The following is a 21,576-nucleotide window of genomic DNA, read 5'->3' on the forward strand; positions in this document are numbered from 1 at the left end:
ACCAATCAATGGGAGCAACCTACAGACACAGGTGATAGCTAATCCCTCAGGCCTGTGTCATGCCTCCAGGCTCTGCCTTCCCCTCCCTTACCTAAGATGTCAGCACACCTTTTCTGCCTCCTCCATGGTCTTACAATGTGTCCTTTGTCTCTGTGTGCCTTCCCCTCCCTGGGCTTACTGGGACCCTGCCTCCCATGAAAAACTCATAGCATGGTACCTAATGACTTAAGTTATTCCAACTAGTTTGCCAGGCCTCTCAGTCTAAAGTAACTTTAAATCAGCTGCTTTACAAAAGCGCTTACAAAAACTTGCATCTGCCATGCTCATGCTGTAACTCTGCCCCAACAAGGGGAGGAGGGAAAGCAAACAGGCGCACCTGTGCACAGGATGCCAGCTTCTGGACACAGCAAAAATGCCTGCCATAGCTAAGAAAATCCATGGAGAGGACCCAGCACATCCTGGGTCACCAGCCACACGTGCTGATGGCTGTGGCCTGCAGCCACTTCCCCTAGAATAAACGCGCGCAGAGTACACAGGAAGGGGGGAGGGGCGACAGGCCGCAGGATCAGGCCTAGGCAGTCAGGGTCATTTGTCCCAGGTGTGTGTGGAGGGAGTGGCGCCTTGCACAAGTCCTGCTCCTAGCCCCACCTCACACCTCAGGGCATCAGACCCAGCCCTTGTAAGCCAATTGTTAGCTCAAGGTTATAGTTCCAGAAATAACAAAATGGACATTACTGTGGTCTCTAAACTTCTCATTTAGAATTTTCTATACCTTTGGTCTCAGCATAAATTTTTTCCTCCAAATATTAACACTAGTTGTCCCGTATGGCACTGTTATTGGCCTGAAATGCCCTCTGAATGCCCCTCTCTAACTTTACAAATGATTTCTTTGTTAAAAAGGTAGCCTTTATTAAACATTGTAGTAAACATTGTTTTATATATATAATATGCAATTGAGCATTAAAACAGGGGCTATTTTAAATTACTGACATTCACTTAAGAGAATGCCTTCTCTTAAGCATTGGAAAATTTAGGGTTTTTAATTGTTACACTAACTTGTTACTTTATCTAACCAAAATTTAAGGTTTAAACTGTTGCTGCTACTGGCTCCTTTACATGTTATATTGTTGGGGTCCGAGGTTGACCACCCCTCAGAGGAACAAAAGACACTCACAATAATGTAAGCCACAAAGTGAGGTTTATATTTCCAGCTAGCTGGGGTCTGGGTATCCGCCCGAAGCAGTGGGTTTCATCGAGGACCCCGAATGCAAAGCTCAGGCTGCTTTTATATTTTTTTAGACATTAGTCATGGTCACACAGCAATTTTTATGGCCCCTGGGGTCACATATTTCTGATATCATCCACATCCTGGTGGTGGGACAAGATTACTTGAAGATTATTTATCAGGAACTTGATAAATACCAGGTGTCTTAACTCATTGACTCACATACCATTCTAGTAAGATTAACCAGAAACAGTCCCTGTTCCCAGAAACCGTCCCACCTCCCTTTATTCCAGTAAGTGGTGACTTGGGTCATGTTAGTCATGGCCGGTTGAGTGGGCTGCAAGCCTCGAAGGTACCCTAACAATATGTCTTTGTCTTCAAGAATATAAGCCTTCTAAAATAGTTATAAAAAGACACTGTACCAAGTTGGTATCTTAGCTTCTTTTACAAGTTTGTGCTTATGTTCCCAATTGTAATGAGACGTTTAGTAGTACTATATTATTATATTAATTGCTAAACTATTAACCATGGTTAGTCATTGCAGTTCTAATCCTATTGGGATATTTACAGGCAAGTCCATGGAAAATGACTCTGACAAGTGTTTATCTGTCAACCAGGACAGACATTCTTAAGTATTGGGGTTGATTTGTATTTTCCTTACAAACCTTTATAACTGTTGTCTGCTGACACTTTACGGCAATTTAAATGTGTCAGTACATTCCCTATGGGACAGACAATTAGATTTAATTAAGCCCAGTCTAAGAGCCATTTTTAAATCTCGTTGTTGCTTAATTTCGCCAAAAAGATCACATTGGCACTGACTTCTGATCTGCTCACTTCCCCTCCTCCGTAGGACAAAAAGAATTTCTGGATTTTCTGGGAGAAGCCACTCCCTCACTGAGGGACAAAACTGAGAAATTGGCAAAATCTTCAGAGATGACTGTTCAGAGAAACAGTTTAAGAGGATGCGACCCCTGAGCAGTCTGCATCCCCCAACTTCTTAGAGGAACAAGTGGCAATCAGCCACCTGAGACGGTTCAAAAGGATTGCACAAATGAGGGGACTGCTCCAGATCCAGATGCCAACTATGTCAGACCTCTAAAAGTAACCAAAGTCAAGAGATTTTTATAAAAGGTGGGGAGGGGGAAGCTCTTACATGTGTGCTCTAATCTTTAAGCCTTCTAGGCTTAAAGATTCATATTTATATTATAAATATATTAAATTTATTTTATATTACAAATTATATTAAATTCATATTTATATTAAATATTAAATAAGTATTTGCCAAAGCAAAGGCAAACTCATGTCTTTGGCCAAGGCCTTCTGTTTAAGCAAAAGCAATATAACTTTCGATGGTATCTAACCTTTGCTTAGGGACACTGTGCGTTTTCTTTCTGAACAAAACTGACCCATTGATGTTTACTCTCTAATTTACTGCCCCCTGGTACATCTGGCCCCTAGTGTAGTCAGCCCTTAACTGCCCACTATAGTGACAGTCCAAAATAGAGGGCCATCTAAGAGATAAACATAACTACAGATATAAACACGTATAGGCAAAATAACCATAAGACTCTGTCACTTTTCAAAATGAAAAGTTAAATTCTCTATCCTTCCTGCCACACCTGGAAGGGCCCCATCTGATGCTCCTATCATTGTTAAGGTCAGGTCATGCCTTCTAAACCAGATTTATTTCTCCAGAATGAAACCCTTTAGGACACAAATCATAAGGCAACAAGGCTACCAATCTATAAATGAATGAGACCTCCATGAGGAACCTTGACTATGCTGGACAATAATTCAGACATCTTGTCCAAATGAGCCCCAAGGGAAAGAAATAGGAGAGACAATTTCCCCTTGTAGGTAGGGTCTGCTGCCCCTTGTCAGCTTGAAGCAGATACTAAAGATGGACCTCTCCCCCTTCAACAACTCCAAAAAATTTTTTGGAATATTGTCTCTTGGGGGAAATTTGAGGCAGGCTAGAGTAGGAAAAGTTTGGGGCTCATGATGGGCTGCTGGGGATGGCCTAGATATGTGGTTGGGGACCATCCATGCCCCTCCCCCACTAGTTCTTTATTGGGTGAGAATTTCCTGGATCTGCCCTCCCTGTGGGTTAATGTAGTTTTTAAAAGCATCTGAAAAAGTAAAGCACAATCTCTTTGCTGGTGGACTCTACCTGCCCCTTACCATGCTCCCTTTCTATTTCCTTTCTAACTTTGAATAAACCCCATTTACATTCACACAGAAACAAAAGGACTAAGGTCTTCTGAAAACACCATTTTGCTGTCAACAAGGAGACCCTGTGTCAACAATAACAAAAATTATATTTCAAATATGTGGTGACTGTTAGGATGAACACAGGGCAATCATGTTCAGAGCAGACCCCCTCCCTCTTGCAGGTAGTTTACTGTGAACACTCTACCCAGCCCTAAAGAATAACAAGCATCTGCCTTTAGTCTTTTACTAGAAATTCCTCATCTGGCTTGGAAGAACAAGAAACACCCACCTGTAAGCCATTATCAGAGGGCTGATTGAGGATTTTCATACCCAGGGAACTTCCTTAGACTTCTCCACCCACATCCAGCTGTGGGCTCCAGTGTCTGCAGGAGGCCCCCTCCACAGTTTCCTTCTGAACAAAACCTGTGCTGACATTGAATCATTTTGCCTATCTCTCCATGCTGCCTTCAGTCTAGCATCTCTATCTCCCATGTATCCTTCTGTACCTTTTTTCAGTCTAACAGTAACATTTTCCCCCATGATTTTTTAAACCTTTTGAGTTTCACTGGCACTATTAAAGGGGAGGGTGCACAATGAGAAAGTTTTCTCCCAGTTTATAAACCTGAGCTGTTTATTTCATTGAGGTACCTGCTCTGGAAATTCTTTCACAAACTTGCAATATCAGAAGCAATTTTCCAAATATGACACTGGGCTCAAGATCACTAACATCACCAGTTTGAATCAACAGATAGTTTTTGAGGGCCTATTGTATTTAATGCATTGAAGTGATGTGGGCAAAATGAATTTGAGAAATACAAAGTTAAAAATACAGGGCCAGTGGAGTGGCTCAAGTGGTAGAGTGCCTGCCTAGCAAGTGTGAGACCCTGAGTTCAAATCCAAGTATCACCAACAACAAAAAAAAATAAAGGGAGAAAAGTAAAAGTTTGGTAATGTTTACCACATGTAGACATGGAGGATATCCAGGAAGATGAGTAAATCTCCAAGGAGTGGTTTTGAATTCAGGCTTAACTAGCATCTTCAACAAAGAATGGTCAATTTTGAGACTCTAGGGGTGGAAAATTTTGGAAAGGCAAAAAATTGCTTGAGGAAGGCTTAACCAATCGTGTGGATTCATTTGGTCCTGGGTGATAAAGGTTTGTTAAAAGACAAAATTACAAGACAGTTAAAGATCTCAGTTGGTTTTTACTTGTGGTTCTAGAATCAGGAAAGACCGCATTCTACAAAATAGAATGTCCCAATGAGCCGTGCAGAGGAGGTTGGCTTTATAGACAAAAGGGCTGAGAAAAACAGACACAGAACAAAAAGGACACTAGTGGTTTCAAAGTTACTTTCTTAAGAAAGTTTAAAGCAGAGTCTCCTGTGCTCCTTATCTTGTCTGCTACAGCTGTCTTGGGGATTGGGCTATTATCTCTTCCAGAATTTCTTTGAAGGTCAGTCAGATAACTTAGTTTCAGCTTGGTAGCAAGTAATTTCAGAATGAGTGACTTTTTTTTTTTTTTGAGGGATTCCCTATAAATTTTATTCAAAAGGTCTAAAGTTGTCTACAGGGCTGGGGACTTGGCTCAAGTGGTAGAGCACTTGCCTAGCAAATGTGAGGCCCTGAGTTCAAACCCTAGTACCACAAAAAAAAAAAAAAAAGTAATACAGCTCCAAATAATCCTCATGCATATTGGGATAGCGCGTTTTACTCTCCTATAGATACTACTTTTATTCGTGTTTGGCCCTGTATTCCACTCCCTTCACCTAGCGCCATTTACCCATTCATCTCCTGCCCAAGAGGCTATGGAACAAAGTCATCACTCCACAAGTATTTGTTGCTCCATTGGCCTGCTTCTGGCAACGATGGGCTGGGTGCATTCCTGCGACGTGCGACTGAGGGGACAGAAGAGGGCACTAGTGGAGAAGAGAGAAGGGAAGGGAGAACTGAGGTGAGCCTCAACCTGCGCCTTGGATGCCTTCTGGAGAGTGGATTTCCGAGGGGCCTTGAGGACCAAGCGGCCCAGGGTGGGGAGCAGCTGGAGAGAGGAGTGCACCTGAGATTCCAAGAGCTGGGGCAGGGGGCGGGGCGAGACGTACCTGGGCGGGGCCTGGGTGGAGCGGGCGGCCTGGGGGCGGGGCGATTGCGCGTGCTGACGCGCGACTGCGTGAGGACTGCGAGGAGGTAGAGGCAGTCGGTCTGCAGCGCTCGGGGAGGCCATGGGGCGCGTCGCCTCGGAGCTCGTGTGGTCGCTGCTGGGGCTGGGACTGCTGCTGTGCAGTTGGGGATGCCTCGCGAGCGCAGAACTGCGGGCCCCGCCGGAGAAGATCGGTAGGCCGAAGAGGGCAGCGCGGGAGGGCGCTGGAGCCGAGAGAGTGCGCCCAGGTCCCGCAGCCGGGACGCCCGGGCAGGGCCTGCTGCTCAAGTTGCTTTTTTCCCTGGCCACACTTCAGGGCGGCATTCGATCTCCTTAAGGATGGGATCGTGCTTTCCCCGGCGTGGACAGATGCCCACTTGAAGCATGGGCAGGGATGGGCATCAAGTGTGTGCGCAGTTCCAGGCCTCAGGGACAGGTTCTTCGCGCTGTCTTGCTTTGGCTGCCTCTTTTGCGAGGCCACTGTCCCGGCTGGCCTTGGAGCACTTTGCTGCTCTAGCCCACCGCTGACGGGTGCACGCAGACACAGCCCAGGGAGCAGTGCAAACAGTCTGACCCTGCCTGCACCCCCTGATAGGCTGGGACCGCTGTCCCCATCTCCGCCGTGCTGAGGTCGCCGGTTCGCACTGGCCCCTGGCGTGCATTTTCTCTACCCAGGACTGCTGCAGCTACCTAAGAATCGCCTCTCTTTCAGTCGCCCTGGGTTTTTGCTTCCTGGCTCTCCTCTACCCCCCAACCCCCAGCCAAAGCTGTGTTCTTTGGGATCATTAACTCCACATTGAGTCCACACTGAGACAAAGAAGCTAGGCGAAAATGGCGGCCACTTTATTTAAAATGCGTACTGGAACGGTCCACCTCTTCTCTTCCTTAGGGTTGGACACCAAGAAGGGTGTGTAGGCACCCTTGGTGCCTCCACAAAGACCTTGGAGACTCTGGGTATTTGGGGGGGAAATTCGAATTAATGTCAGTTTGTAACTGAATCTACCACTGCTTTTGACTGGGAGTTCCCTCTGTTCAGATTCAGGGAGTTCTGTCTTCACAGCAGAAACACGCCTCCCCTCCCAGGGTTTCCCTAAATTGTTGGCAATAGTCTTGAGTAACCTCCGTTATTAGTTCATGGTCTTTCAAAAACAAAACCCACACTGTTCAGAAAAAAAAAAAAAAGGTTCCTTTTTCCCCCCTCATAGGAATTATTGGAGCTGGGATTGGTGGTACTTCAGCAGCCTATTATCTTCGTCAAAAATTTGGAAAAGATGTGAAGATTGATCTGCTTGAAAGAGGAGAGGTGGGGGGCCGTTTGGCCACCTTGGCTGTGCAGGGGCAGGACTATGAGGCCGGAGGTTCTGTCATCCACCCTTTAAATCTGCACATGAAGCGCTTTGTCAAAGACCTGGGTATGTAATTTCTGCGTGACCCATTCCTGGATAGTTTTTCCATATGGAGAACTGAAACTTTTCTGCCTTGTTGTCTTTTACTGAGAAGTTAGCGAAACTGTTGCCCTCACTGCTGGGTTAGCAGTTGGGACTGTCTTAGGAGTCTTTCTCCAGTAATGGGACACTAGTTATCTGTATCTTCAGTTGTCTGCAATTACAGCCATAGGGAGGGGGTGAGGATGGGTGCTGTTGCCCATTCTTCAACCTCTGGGTTTCTGTTGAAGAATCAGAGAATGTTTTGCACTAGTTGATACCTTAGAGTGCTCATTTTACAGCTGAGGAAATGAGACCTGGAGGCTTGGAGCAGATGGCTTAAAGTCATCCATACAGCTATGGCTACCAACATGTGCTTAGCACTGGGGACATCTGATTGCTACCCTGCCAGCAGAGGAGCTGGGCAGGTTGTGGAGGAAGGCTGGCAGGCCTGTGCAGGCCCTTTCCTACAGAGAGCATATTGTATCATTTTGGCCTCTTTCCACTCACCTGAAATACCTAGTTTTGTAAAGAGTCAAATAGGAATGCGAGTGCCTCTTGTCCCTCATTTGCCTTCCCTACTGCCTGTGGATGCTTCCATTTTCTTTGTGACTAAGAATAGCCAGTCTAAATTGATACATTTACATGATCTGACCCATGTAGAGCACCTGCTTCTGGATAGTGCAATGAATGTTCTAAAGATAGAGCTCCTTCACTGTGTCTCTGGGACCTGGGGAAAGCCCCACATACATTCACTTCAGGGACCCCACAGGTCCTCCAGATCGCCTTTTTGTTTGATCAGAATGGAAACCACTGACTTAGCTATCCTTTTTTTGTTTTTGCAGGTCTCTCTGCTGTCCCAACTTCGGGAGGCCTAGTGGGGGTGTACAATGGAGAGACTCTGGTATTTGAGGAGAGTAGCTGGTTTATAATCAACATGATTAAACTAGTTTGGCGCTACGGCTTCCAGTCCCTCCGAATGCACATGTGGGTGGAGGATATATTAGACAAGTTCATGAGGTAATTTTTTTTCCTTCCATTTAACCTAACCTAACCTAACCTAATTTTTGGTTATTTCCTTATACTTTAGTCTGTTGAAGTTTAGGAATTATAGTTTCTAGGAGCAGTTCTCTACCTAACTGGAAGTCTTATTTTTAAGACTGTTGGGCAACTGTTTTGTAGAAAACGTGGAGACCGGGGCCCGGCATGATGGCTCATGTCTGTAATCCCAGCTACTTGGAAGGCAAAAAGTTCATGAGATCCCATCTCAACCAGTGTTTGGGAGTGGTGGTACACAGCTGTCATCCCAGCTATGCAGGAAGCATAAATAGGACTGTTGTTTTGGCAGGTCTGGGTATAAAATGAGACCCTATCTCAAACATAACCAGAGAAGAAAGGACTGGGGCAAGGCTCAAGTGGTATAGCTCCTGCCTAGCAAGTTGCAAGGCCCTGAGTTCAACCCTCAGGCTAAATAATCTAGACTTTATTTATAGGGAAGACTAGTTTTGGATAAATAGATTTAAAAATGTAAGAGGTATTTTAGGGCTTTTGGGAGAGTCATAAATATTTCAAAGAAAAGAGACAAGAAGCAGGTAGATCAATAATTCATTTTACTAATTTGGATATAAATCCTGACTTAAGATCAAGTAAATGAGAATGGAGTAACAAGAGAGATGTTGGAGGATTGGTAAGTTTTCCTGCTTGGGTGGAAGAAGCAAAAGAATTGAAAAATGTTTAAGCTTTGGTACTAATTGAACTGAGGGTGACATGTATGATATTTGGAATGACCAATTATTTTTATGTTTAGGATGGGGTAAGCCTAATGGAAAGATAAGTTTTAATTTTAGGTATGTCTTAGTGTTGCTGGAAGATATAAAATATAGGCTCACGCCTATAATCCTAACTACTTGGGAGGCTGAGATTGGGAGGATCGAGGTTCAGGCCAGCTTGAGGAAATAGCTTATGAGACCCCATCTCTAAAATAACTAGAACAAAATGGACTAGAGGTGTGCTCAAGCAGTAGAGTACCTGCTTTGCAAGGACAAAGCCCTGAGTTCAAATTCCAGTCCCATAAAAAACAAAAAACAAAAACAAAAAAAGAATGAGAATAAGACATACCAATTTCTTTGAAGGCATTCTCCATAACTGTACTAATGCAGGAAAGGAAGGGTGCCTACAGAGGACAGTGGACTTCAAGGGGGAGGGAGAGGAGGAGGGAGGCCAATAGCTTCTGAGAGAACTGGAAGGTGGTGATTGAGCTGGGTCTCACAGGATGGGTTGAAATGTATCAGAAGGAAACATGAAAACCACTTTGATTTGTTTGTTGATTTTTTTTTTGGAGACAAGGTCTTGCTGTATAGCCCAGGTTGACCTGGAACTTGGGATCCTCCTGATTTAGTCTCCCAAGTGCTGGGGTTATAGGTATGCACTACTGTGCCCTGTGTCGGTTTGATTCTTATCATGCTATTTCCCCTCTTTACACATCTCCTTCTCCTCATCTTGTTTGGTATTTAATGGCCATTTCTCTTCTTTTTAAAGGATCTACCGCTACCAATCTCATGACTACGCCTTCAGTAGTGTAGAAAAATTACTACATGCTGTAGGAGGGGATGACTACATTGCACTGCTTAACCAAACGCTTCATGAAAACTTGCAGAAAGCAGGTTTCTCTGAGAAATTCCTCAATGAAATGATTGCTCCTATCATGAGGGTCAATTTTGGCCAAAGCACAGACCTCAATGCCTTTGTGGGTAAGCCAGGGCTTGGAAAACCAATGGACATTCATTCACACAGGGACTAGGCTGATACTATAGTGGCTTCTGACTTTAGGCCATGGGTTGGAGAAGGCTGCCTTTCTCAGACTCTCAGACCTTGTTAGCAGCATTGTGTATTTCTAGATGTGCATTTTTAGGGGGAGAGGCTCCTGACCTTCCACTGGCTCACTTGGCAGTGTTTGGAGACATTTGAGCATTGAACATCTAATTGGGAGGGAAGAGAGGATAGAGGGTCACTTATAGTCAAAATTAAGACACGTTTGTTTTTTTTTTTCCTCCCTGCTGACAGGGGCAGTATCAATGACTGGTGCTGATTCTAACCTGTGGGCAGTAGAGGGTGGCAATAAAGTTGTTTGCTCACGGCTCATTCAGGCTTCCAAAAGCAATCTTATTTCTGGCTCAGTAATATCCATAGAGGAGAAAACAAAGACAAAGCAGAGAGGTAAGTTTGAACTTTCATTGTTCCTGATTGCCCCTGCAGAAAATAATTGCTTTCTTCTGCCATCTCTCCTTTAGTTCCAAAAGGGTGGACTTTTAAGTTCACGTCCTGCCATGTAGAAATATTCCCAAATGTGCTTAAGTGCAGTGGCATGATTCTTTGAATATAAAAATTAATCTTGGCTTGGGGTGAGGTGTCTGGAGGGGCCTGCCTAGTAAGCACGAGGCCCTGAGTTCAAATCCCAGTATTGTAGAAAAAATTAAGATAAAAAAGTCTTCTCTTCCAAGTAAAGATTCCATATTTTGTACTTACTAACATTCTGAATAGGAAATTATCCTCAATGTAATAAAATTGTAAGGGGCAGTTATCTTAAGGGATAAATCTCCCTTAACTTTTAGAATTACAGAGAAATTATTAGAAGTTATAGAATTATTTTTAGGAGGTATAAAATATAGAATGATAGAAACACTAAGAAATAAATATGCTTCCTTATTCCCTGTAGGAAATCCCACAAAGATGTATGAAGTGGTGTACCAAACTGGATCTGAGATTAATTCAGATTTCTATGACATTGTCCTTGTGGCCACTCCATTGAGTCCAAAAATATCCAACATAACTTTTCTCAACTTTGATCCTCCAATTGACGAATTCCATCAAGATTATCAACAAATAGTGACAACTCTGGTGAAAGGCGAATTGAATTCAACTCTATTTAGCTCCAGAGCCAAAGATCAGTTTGGCCTGTCTACAGTTTTAGTCACTGATAATTCACATATGTTCATCAACAGCCTTGGGATTATGGCCTCTGTAAGAGAAAAGGAAAGTCCTCCACCATCCATAGATGGAACACATGTTTGGAAGACCTTTTCCCAAGAAATTCTTACTAAAGAGCAAATTTCCAAGCTCTTTTTGTCCTATGATTATGCAGTGAGGAAGCCATGGCTTGCATATCCTCACTATAAGCCCCCGAAGAAGTGCCCTCCCATCATCCTCCATGATCGGTTGTATTACCTCAACGGCATAGAGACCGCAGCAAGTGCCATGGAAATGAGTGCCATTGCAGGGTACAACGCAGCACTCCTTGCCTATCACCGCTGGAATGGGCACATGGACATGATTGACCAAGATGGCCTGTATGAGAAACTTAAAATGGAACTGTGAAATGACACGATCTCTTCCTCCTGTCCCTTCTCTGGTTCCCCAAAAGTACCACTGGCAAAGAGAAACAAATCTGAGGATGATTTTGAACCACGTATCTTGCCATTATAATTGTTCAACAAAGTAATCCCTGTGGGTCATAAGAAAATACAAGGTTCAATGGAAAACTCTTCACATAGGCCATCTGCAGAATTTAACTTTTTTCAATATCCATGAGCAGTGATTTCCAAATTTGTCTGATAAAAGAATCTCCTGGAGTTTGATAAACATGAATTCTCAAGCTTGCCTTTAGAGATTCTGACTTAGTAGGTTGGGTGTGGGGCAGGGATTTGGATCAGAACTGTAGAGCGGTTTAAGATGAACATTCCAGGAAGAATTTAAACACATCTAAGGTGGAGACTAGTTCATTTGAGTTTCACAGGTGGATATGGTCTTTAGGAAGATAAAACTACTCTAGAAATTGATTTGTTTAGTTTGGCTCTTAGTAATTTATACCTCTTTGATGTACATGTGCCCCAGCCTAAAGACTTGACTTTCAGAATGTGATCTTTTGATGGCTTATGCCTTGATTTTATTAAGAATAGATTCAGGAGTCTTAGGAGTATAACCTTAAGATTTTACACAGAAATCTCCAGTGAAATGGAAAACAAAGATGAGCTATTGGATTAAGGAATTGGCTTTCAAATATTAAGTCCTCGCTTGAGGAGGATTTAGAATCACTGATAGGCTCCCACAACCAGAGGTTGGGATTTAATGGATTGAGGATAGGACTTTAGCATTGTAGCTTTGTCAGTTTCCCAGTGTGCGGTCAGAGTTGAGAGAATATCCATGTGGGGGTCAAAATGTCTACAAAAGGGATTAATGACTAAAGCCGTAAGAAGCTAAAGGATTCTCAGAGCAGATCCATTTCCTGTGGAATGATTATCCCCAGTGAGACCTTTGGTAATCTGGATAGTAAGAAGCATTGACAGTGAACAGCAGAGGCAACTTCCATAAGCGGAGAGCAATTGGCAGTAGAGTGGTACTCGGAATGACACCATGCTTCCTTCCCCAGTACAGCCTGTGCTCAGTGTGAATGCATCAGTGCTGTGGCGTGCTATGTGAGGAGTGGGTTGCTGAAATCTTGATGCAGTGGCGCACAGTAGAGTCAACCTTAGGGCTCAAGCTTCTCTTCTGCAGCCAAATGTCCATCAAGGTAGAACTGGTGGAACAGAACAAGTAAAAAGTTTGTGAATTCTAACAGTAACTGCAGCCATGGTCCCATGTACTGTTCATTAAAAACAAAAACAAAAACAAAAACCCCATCAGATTATGGTAGTAGCTACTTTAACAAAATGATGGCAGAACATTGATTCCTAGTATAAATTATTTCTTCCGTATTATAGTTGTGAATATTAGTGTACTAATAAAATTGCCAAGATATATTTGATACAGAGAATTAAATTCATAGTTTGTCAAAGAGTTTTTTTCTAATTTTATTCTTAACAAGTATGCTAAGTGGCTTTTATATTTTTTTCTCTTGTGGTTTTATGAAGACAATTTGTAGAGAATGTATGCAGTTATGTGCTCCCCCATATCTGAAGGGGATATTTTCAAAATCCCCCTACCATGCTAGAAGCTGGATAGTCGTGAGCCCTATTGTACTATGTTTTGTTTCCTTTACATACATACATACTGATGATAAAGTTTAATTAATAAATTAGGCACAGTAAGAGATTAACAACATTAAACATAAAATAGAAACATTTTAACAATATACTATAATGAAAGTTATTTAAAACTTATGATTTATTTGTAGCATTTTTCACTGAGTACTTTCAGACTGTGTTTGACTGCAGATAATGATCAGGAAAACAGAAACCAGATAAGGGAGGACTACTGTTAATATAAATCCTAGTGAAGAGAGTGAATTTCTACCATTTGTTGCTGGTGTTAGATCCAACATACTCCAATTAGAATTTCCAATAGGGTATCTAAATCTATGCTATCTTAAAACCAGAACAGGTTATGAAAACCTATCTGGTCGTTAGGTAGTTTCAATGTAATTACAGTATTAAAAACAATACTTTTTTTACTGAGAGGAAAAATACTATTAGAGCCTACTATTCCAGGCATATTAGGTAGTTTTTTTTTTGTTTGTTTGTTTGTTTTTTTTTTAGAAGCCTTTTATTGAGCCAGGTTGGGCAGGACAGATGGGTGTCTCCAGGCTGACTCCATATTAGGTAGTTTTAATGTAACTACAGCATTAAAGAATAATTTTAGGACTGGTGGAGTGGCTCCAGTAGTAGAGCACCTGCCTAGCAAGCAAGAGCCCTGAGTTCAAACCTCAGTACCGCCAAAACAGGATAATTTTGGGCTGGTGGGCTGGTTCAAGTGGGAGAGCACCTGCATAGCAAGTGTGACGCCCTGAGTTCATACCCCAGTACTGCCCCCCCAAAATAATAATTTTTTTAAAACTACTACAGGGTTTCTTACTCCAGAAGTCCACTTTCTCTTTGTACAGGAGAGTGGTAAAAATGCAGGGGCTGAATGGAACCCAACCCATCCATTTGTTCTCCAACTGAGTTGTGTGTGCATCAGAATTACCTGGAAGCCTAATTGAAATATTTCTGGGCCGCAGTCTGAGAATGTGCTATTCAGCAGGTGTGTAGTGGGCTTTAAAAATTTGCATTGCGAAATTTCCAGATGCTGCTACTCTTCTAGGAACCACACTTGGAGAACTACTTGTACCTTTTAGCTCTACTTGATTGCAAAATCTCAACATCAATGAAGATTTAAAGAGATGATGAAGAACTGAAGAATCAAACCATTGGACTTCACACCAACTCATTATGATTAAGTTAGTTTGATTCCTCTCACTGTTCTTTGTTGTAAACATTTTCTATAAATAGAAAATATTGTATGTATACACTATTCATTGTGTTGTTCTAGAAGAGCAAAGAGCCTTATGTACTCACTTGTAAATACACCATTCTCCATAGTTTTAGCCTGGTTGGGGGTTTGCAGGCTTTTTACCAGATCTCCAAAAAGAAAAAGAACAACAACAACAACAAAAAAAAAAAAAACAGGCCTTAAGCATTTGCTTGAAATGGTTAATCTTAGAATACAATCACCTGTAATACGCCCTCATTTGAGCTTGTGAGCTGTAACTAGAAGTCATGAGTTAGACGTCTCTTTTGTGGACAGCATCCTCACTGCTCTTCTGTGCTCACACACAGCCATAATACACTGGAATGTTTTTCTCTGAAATCCTATTTCTACTCTTCAAAAATTTCTCCCACTCAATTCCATTGAAAATAAACAACTATGTCATTACTTCCTGTGTTATTTCTGTTTCCCTGCACTGAACATCCCTATCTGAATCACTCCCAAATGTGAAACTTTTGGAGCACCAACTTGATGCCACAAGGGGAAAATAGCAGCCCTGATTTCATGTGACTGGCAGACTCTATGAACGTGATGTAAAATTATCTTCGGGCTGCATGTAAGAGTCATACACATGAAACGAGTGAATTTCATGTTTTAGGTTTGTGGTCCAGCCCAAGACATCTCCTCATATGAATACAAATATAATGAAATCTGAAACTTGTGGTCACAAGCATTTTGGAAAAGGGAACACACCTTTACGGAAAAGTCACAGTAGATCAATGTAACTAGAATTAATGTTTTAAAAGAGACCCATTCTTGTTTGCAGCTTTTTGATCTCTGTTTAGTGTTGAACATGGAGAAGAGAAATCCTTTTCATGTTTAATATTAAATAAATATCTTCCACAGGGTGCCAGTTGCTCACACCTGTAATCCTAGCTACTCAGGAGGCAGAAATCAGGAGGGTCAAGATTCGAAGCTAGCCCTGGGCAAACAGTTCATGAGACCCTAGCTTGAAAAAAACCCATCATAAAAAAAAAGTGTTGGCAGAGTGGTCTGCCTAGCAAGTGTGAGGTCCTGAGTTCAAACTCCAGTACTGCAAAAAAAGTCTTCCATTTTACTTTTTTTTTTTTTTTGCAGTTCTGGGGTTTGAATTCAGGGCCTACACCTTAAGCCACTCCACCAGCCCTTTTTGTGTTAGGTATTTTTGAGCTATGGTCTCACAAGCTATTTGCCTGGGCTGGCATTGAACCATGATCCTTCTGATCTCTGCCTCCTGAGTAGCTAGAATTATAGGCATGAGCCACCGGCTCACATTTTAGTTGGTCTACAAAAGTGGGTAGAATTGTTTTACAAAGATGGGAAACTTTAAATGACACTGAGGTGAAGAACAAGTATAGCAGGACAAAACCAGAATCTCACTTTAGTGTAGTGGAAAGGTCAGGGAGGGAAGTAGGAAACACACCTAGTTGGCATCCAATGCTACCAGGCCTCAAATGTCAGTCTTAAAGTGGAGGCCATTGTGAAACCAATGTCAGTATTTAGATTTGTTCATTAACAACACTGAGACTGATCCTCTAATGGAAAAAAAGTGCATTCTTCCACTAGTAACACATGGGACCTATGTCTGGAAGACCTTTTCCTGAGAAATTCTAACTAAAGAACAACTTTGTGAGACTGAGCTACATTACATAGTGAGACCCAGTACGAAAAAACCTAAGCAAAGCACAAACAGTACAATTTGAGCAGCAATAATTTTGAAACAGATATTTTGCCATTATTATTTAGCAAAAGAATCCCTATGGGTCATAAGAAAATCAAAGGCTCAAAGCATAATTCTGGCATCTAGGCCACCTCACTGTTTCTTAAGTATTCCTTCTATTTAAATGAGCAGGGATTCCCCAAAATTGTCTGATCAGAGAATCACTTGGAATTTTTTTTTTTTTTCAATATAGGGGCTCAGGTTTGCAAGAAAGGCACTCTACCACTTGAGCACTCTGCCAGCCCCTACCTGGGATTTTTTAAACCTAAGTCTCTATGGAGACCATACGCTCAGTCATGCAGGTGCAGCCTTGGTGGGGGAGGGTACAGCCCTCTAACGCAGTCTTGGGAATAGCACAACCTTGAAAGTATAGCCATGGGAATGCAACCTTGAGCCATCAGGCCTCATCAGCTGGATGCCAAAGTACACTTATGTAAAAACGTGTGGGTTTATGAGCCCAGGCTGCTTTGTAACTGGCTTGGGGCCACTTTTGTTGTTCTCCTTTAAGAGTTAGGGATGGCCAGTTCTGCACGGCTCTCTCTTTTTCCTTCCTGCAGTCTGCTGTACGTATTAATTGCAATAAAGCCACCTATACACATAACACCTGTCCCATGTGCTTTTCTTCCAATTTTCCACCTGACCCCCTCTGGAACCGTTGGCCAAAATAGTGGGTTTGACAGTGTCCTCAAACTTCTGTCACAGAGATTCTGAATCTTAGATTCTAGGATGGGGTCCTAGATTTGTATTAAAACTGTGAAGCAATTTAAAATCAACACTTGAGAAACAAATTGAAGACATCTCAGTTGGAATTAGTTCATTTGAATTTCACAGCTGGATCTGATCTTTTTTTTTTTTTAATCTGATCTTTAGTCAGACAAAATTACTCTGGAAGTTGTCTTAATCCTATCATTTATACCTCTTTGATGTAAATGAATCCCAGCCTAAAGCCTGGACTTGGAGAATGTGATCTTTTGATTGTTTCTGTCTTGATTTTATTAGGGGTGAAATTCAGGAGTCTTAGGAGCATAACCCTAAGATTTTCTACAGAAATCTTCAGTGAAATGGAAAGCAAAGGTGGGCTATTGAATTAAGAAGCTGACATTCTAATATTAGATCCTCACTCGAGGTTTTAAAATTGCTGTTAGGTCCCCAAAGCCAGATTGGGATTTAATGGCTTGGAGATTTGGCCTTGGTTTTGTAGAGCTGTCAAGTTCCCAATGTGCAGAGTCGAGAGGATCTCTCTCTCTCTTTTTTTTTTTTTTGGCAGCACTGGGGCTTGAACTCAGGGCCTACATCTTGAGTCACTCCACCAGCCCTGTTTTTGTGATGTGTTTTTTTGAGATAGGGTCTTGTGAACTATTTACCTGTACTGGCTTTGAACAGTGATACTACTGATTTCTGCCTCCTGAGTAGCTAGGATTACAGGCATGAGCCATAGTCACCCAGGTCAGAGTTGAGAGAATCTTGATGTGGGGGTTAAAGTCTATAAAAGGGTTTAGTGACCCCAAGAAGCCCACAGCAGATCCATTCACATGGAATGATTTTCCTCAGTGTGAACTTTATTAATCTGTGTAATAAGAAGCTTTGACAGTGTGAACTGCAGTGGTAACTTCCATAAGCCCAGAACAGCTGGCTGGAAAGCAGGATACCAGGAATGACACCATGCTTGGCCCAGTGAAGCCTGTGCTCAGTGTTAATGCGTCAGTGCTATAGCATGCTAGGTGCTGAGTGGGTTGCTGAAATCTGAAGGCAATGGCTCTGACCTGTCTCAAGTTTCCTTCAGGCAGGCAAACTTGAGAAACCAGTTCTATGTCTACAGTGCAAAGATCAGAATGGACTGTGAGAGCCACTGGTGGACAGAACCCATAAAAGCTTGTGAATACTAACTGTGGAGAGCAGAGTATGAGAAACCTATGAGAACTTGACATAAGCACAACTGTGTCAAATAATCTGAAGGCTGAGTTGGGCACAGCCCCAGCCACAGAATGGGGCAAGGGCAAAATGCAGCAGAGCTGCTTTTTCTAAGATGTTTACGTCCAGAGAGAAGTGATCTCAGGTTCCTCCTGTTCCTGATAACTACAGTGTCATTCCCCCACCCCCCAGAACTGTTGCTCCACCTCCTTGTTTGCCACTGTATGTAAAAGACTTGCTGGAGGTGGACAGGCTGTTGTATGTCTCCATCTGAGCGCCCAGTCCACCTGGTCCCAGCTTTCTGCATGTTTGTCTTCTGTCTTTTGTCCTTTCTTAATCTCCCATTGCTCCCAGTTAGGTTTCTAGGATGAGCTCACACAGGCTGCTAGAACCAACAGTAACTACAGCCATGTTCACAAGCACTCTTAATAAAAAGAAATTCTTGCTGGGTGCTGATGGCTCATGCCTGTAATTCTAGCTACTCAGGAGGCAGAGATCAGGAGGATCTGGATCAAGGTCAGCCTGGGCAAATAGTTCTCAAGTCCCTATCTTAAAAAACTCATCACAAAACAGGTCTGGCAGAGTGGCTTAAGTAGTGGTGTGCTACCTAGCAAGCATGAGGCCCTAAATTCAAACCCCACTACTGCCAAAAAAAAAAAAGTTACCACATAGTAGCTACTTAAGTATAATGGTGGAAGAACACTGATTCTTAGTACAAATTATTTCTTCCCTACTATAGTTGTGAATATTAATGTATTAAGTCTCCCAGTAAGTATATTTTAAGGAGGCAGAAATTAAAACTCATACTTTGTCTATAGGCATTAGCTTTTTTCTAATTTTATTCTCAATAATTGTGTTGAAGTGGATTTATATTTTTTCCCCTTTTTTGTGACTTTAATGAATACAGTTGGTAGAGAATTAACCTGGTTTTATGAGTATTCTACAGTGGATTTCTCTTCTGAGGGGACTCTTCCAAACCCCTAGTAGATACCTCAAACTGGAGATACTTGAACCCCATATATACTGTTTTTTTCCTACACATACACACATACCAATGAGTTTAAATTACAAATTAGGCACATTAGCATTTTAATAGCAACTAATAATAAAATAGAAAAAAAACCAAGAATATGCTATAATGTAAGTCATCTAAAGCATATGATTTATTTCAGGCATTTTCTATTGAATATTTTCAGACTGTGGTTGACTGCAAGTAATGAAATCAGGGGAAGCAAAACCAGATAAGGAAGGAATATTGTAAATTTTGGTAAACAATAATGATAGGCGAGGACTACTGAAAATAGTTAAGGAGTGAATATTATGAAGATGGATCAACAGAAACAAAATGTTTCACTTTCTATCATCTTAGACCTATTTTGCAATGAGATATTTTCGCCTTGTAAGACTACCAATTTTAAATGCTACTCGTCCCAGCATAGGTGGCTCATGCCTGTAATCCTATCTACACAGGCAACAGAAATCAGGGGGATTGCAGTTCAAAACTAGCTGGGGCAAATAGTTTGAGAGGCTCTATCTTGAAAAAAACAAAAAAACAGCACAAAAATAGGGTCGGCAGAGTAGCTCAAGTGGTAGAACACCTGCCTAGTAAGTGTGTAGGCCCTGAGTTCAAACTCCAGTGCCACCAAAAAAATAATAGTGTCACTGGTATTACATCAAGCCTACTTTTTTGACCTGGCTTGAACTCAGGTCAGGGCTTCATTCTTGCAAAGCAGGCTCTCTTCTGCTTGAGTCACATTTCCAGTCTGTTTTGCTCTGGTTATTTACTTTTTGTGGCACTGAGGTTTGAACTCAGGACCTCGTACTTGCTAGGGAGGTGCTGTACTGCTTGAGCCACTCCACCAGCCCTGTTGGTTATTGGAGATAAGTCTCCAGAACTATTTGCTTGGACTAGCCTTTAATTGTGATTCTCTGGATCTCAGCCTCCTGAGTGGCTAGGATTATAACACGTGTGAGCCACCAGTGTCCAGTGAAAATCTATTTTTATTAATGAATTTTCCAATAGGGCATCTGAAACTGCTTTCTCAAAACCAAAACAGGTTATAAGTCCATCCATCCAACATTTTAGTTTCAATTTAACTAAAGGATTAAAAAGAATACTTTTTTACTGGAAGAAAAACACTTGTGGTAGGTAGTTTTAATGTAACTACAGCATTAAAGAATTAAGAAAAATACTGTCAGGGTTCCCTATTCCAGACACCACTCTCTTCTTTTTGTACAGGAGAGTGGTAAAAATGCAGGGGCTGAATGGAAGCCAACCCCCATCCAGTGGCTCTCCAACTGAGTTGTGTGTGCATCAGAATTACCCAGAAGCCTAGTTGAAATATTGCTGGGCCCCACTCTGAGAATGTGCTATTCAGCAGGTGTGTAGTAGGCTATAAAAATTTGCATTGAGAAATTTCCAGATGATGCTACTCTTCTAGGAACCACACTTGGAGAACTACTTGTACCTTTTAGCTAGACCTGATTGCACAATCTCAAAACCAATCAAGATTTAAGGATAATGAAGAATTGGATAAAGCTGGGCTCCAGTGGCTCAGTCCTGCAATCCTAGCTACTCAGGCGGTAGAGATCAGGAGCATCTCAGTGCAAAGCCAGCCCTGGGGAAAATAGTTTGTAAGACTCTATCTTGAAAAAACCCTTCACACAAAAGGGCTGGTGGAGTGGTGGAGTGTCTCAAAGTGTAAGTCCTGAGTTCAAGCTCCAGTACCACAAAAAAAAAAAAAAAAAAGATAAAAACAGTGGACTTCACAACTCTTTTATGATTTAGTGATTCCTGTTTCTTGAGTTTGACCTCAGAGCCTCACACTTGCTATACAAGCACTCTACCACTTGAGCCACTCCGCCAGCCTTCAGTTTTGTTGTAAACATTTTCTGTAATACAAAATACAGTATGTATACCCCAGTATGTACATTGTGTTGTTTTAGAAGAGCCTTAGGTACTCACTTGTATATATACCAGTCTTGTTTTTAACTGATGGAGCTATAATGCTTTATCTCTCGTTTTGAGCTTGTGAGCTCTAATTAAGTCATGAACTAGATGATCCTATTATTGTAGCATTTTTACTAGTCTCTGTGCTCTCAGCGCTACAACACAGTGGGATGTTTTTCTGTGAAATCTTATTTCCACTGTTAAAAGCAAACATCTATTACCACTTCCTATATTACTTCTGTTACACTATACCTGGGAGGTTGGCCCTAGTGCTGCTGGGGATCCAAGTCAGGGCCTTGTGTATGTTAGGTGGAAGTCTACCACTGAGCTACATCTCTAGCCCTGCTGAGTGTCTGTAACGTAGATGGAAATGTTAAGCACTCCTACTGGGAAGTCACCAAATTCTGAAATGTTTCAACTAATATGGCACAAGGGGAAAATTCAGCCTATGATTTCATGTAGCTAATCACAATCAAAATACAATTATATATAAATTATCTTTAGGTAACATGCATAAGGTATAATGTATATGAAACAAATCAATTCCTTATTTAGAGTTGGGTCCCATCCCTAAGATCTCATGATGTATGTACAAATATATTCTAAAACCTTAAATTGAAATTCCCGTGTGTCTCAAGCGTTGTGGATAGAGGTATACAATCTGTACTCAGAAAAGTCACAGCAGATCAATGTTACTAATGTTTCAGAGGCAGCCTATT

General features: G+C 42.0%; 1 protein-coding gene across 1 annotated transcript; it reads left to right on the top strand.

Annotated features, from left to right (window-relative positions):
• The first annotated feature begins 5,586 nt into the window (after positions 1-5,586).
• Pcyox1 (prenylcysteine oxidase 1) lies at positions 5,587-14,684 on the top strand. Its single transcript, XM_074049913.1, has 6 exons — positions 5,587-5,768; positions 6,780-6,986; positions 7,844-8,018; positions 9,537-9,748; positions 10,062-10,214; positions 10,714-14,684. The coding sequence occupies exons 1-6, from the start codon at positions 5,657-5,659 to the stop codon at positions 11,370-11,372; spliced, it is 1,518 nt and encodes a 505-aa protein (XP_073906014.1). The 5' UTR covers positions 5,587-5,656; the 3' UTR covers positions 11,373-14,684.
• Positions 14,685-21,576: the final 6,892 nt, after the last annotated feature.

This window comes from Castor canadensis, chromosome 12, assembly GCF_047511655.1.
Source record: "Castor canadensis chromosome 12, mCasCan1.hap1v2, whole genome shotgun sequence".
Taxonomy (NCBI): domain Eukaryota; kingdom Metazoa; phylum Chordata; class Mammalia; order Rodentia; family Castoridae; genus Castor; species Castor canadensis.

Excerpts from the sequence above, each read along its gene's own strand:
- Pcyox1 (XM_074049913.1), top strand. The coding sequence starts at position 5,657 with ATGGGGCGCGTCGCCTCGGAGCTCGTGTGGTCGCTGCTGGGGCTGGGA. Across the intron at positions 8,019-9,536 it reads ATATTAGACAAGTTCATGAG|GATCTACCGCTACCAATCTC; the intron begins GTAATTTTTTTT and ends TTCTTTTTAAAG. Across the intron at positions 10,215-10,713 it reads AACAAAGACAAAGCAGAGAG|GAAATCCCACAAAGATGTAT; the intron begins GTAAGTTTGAAC and ends TATTCCCTGTAG.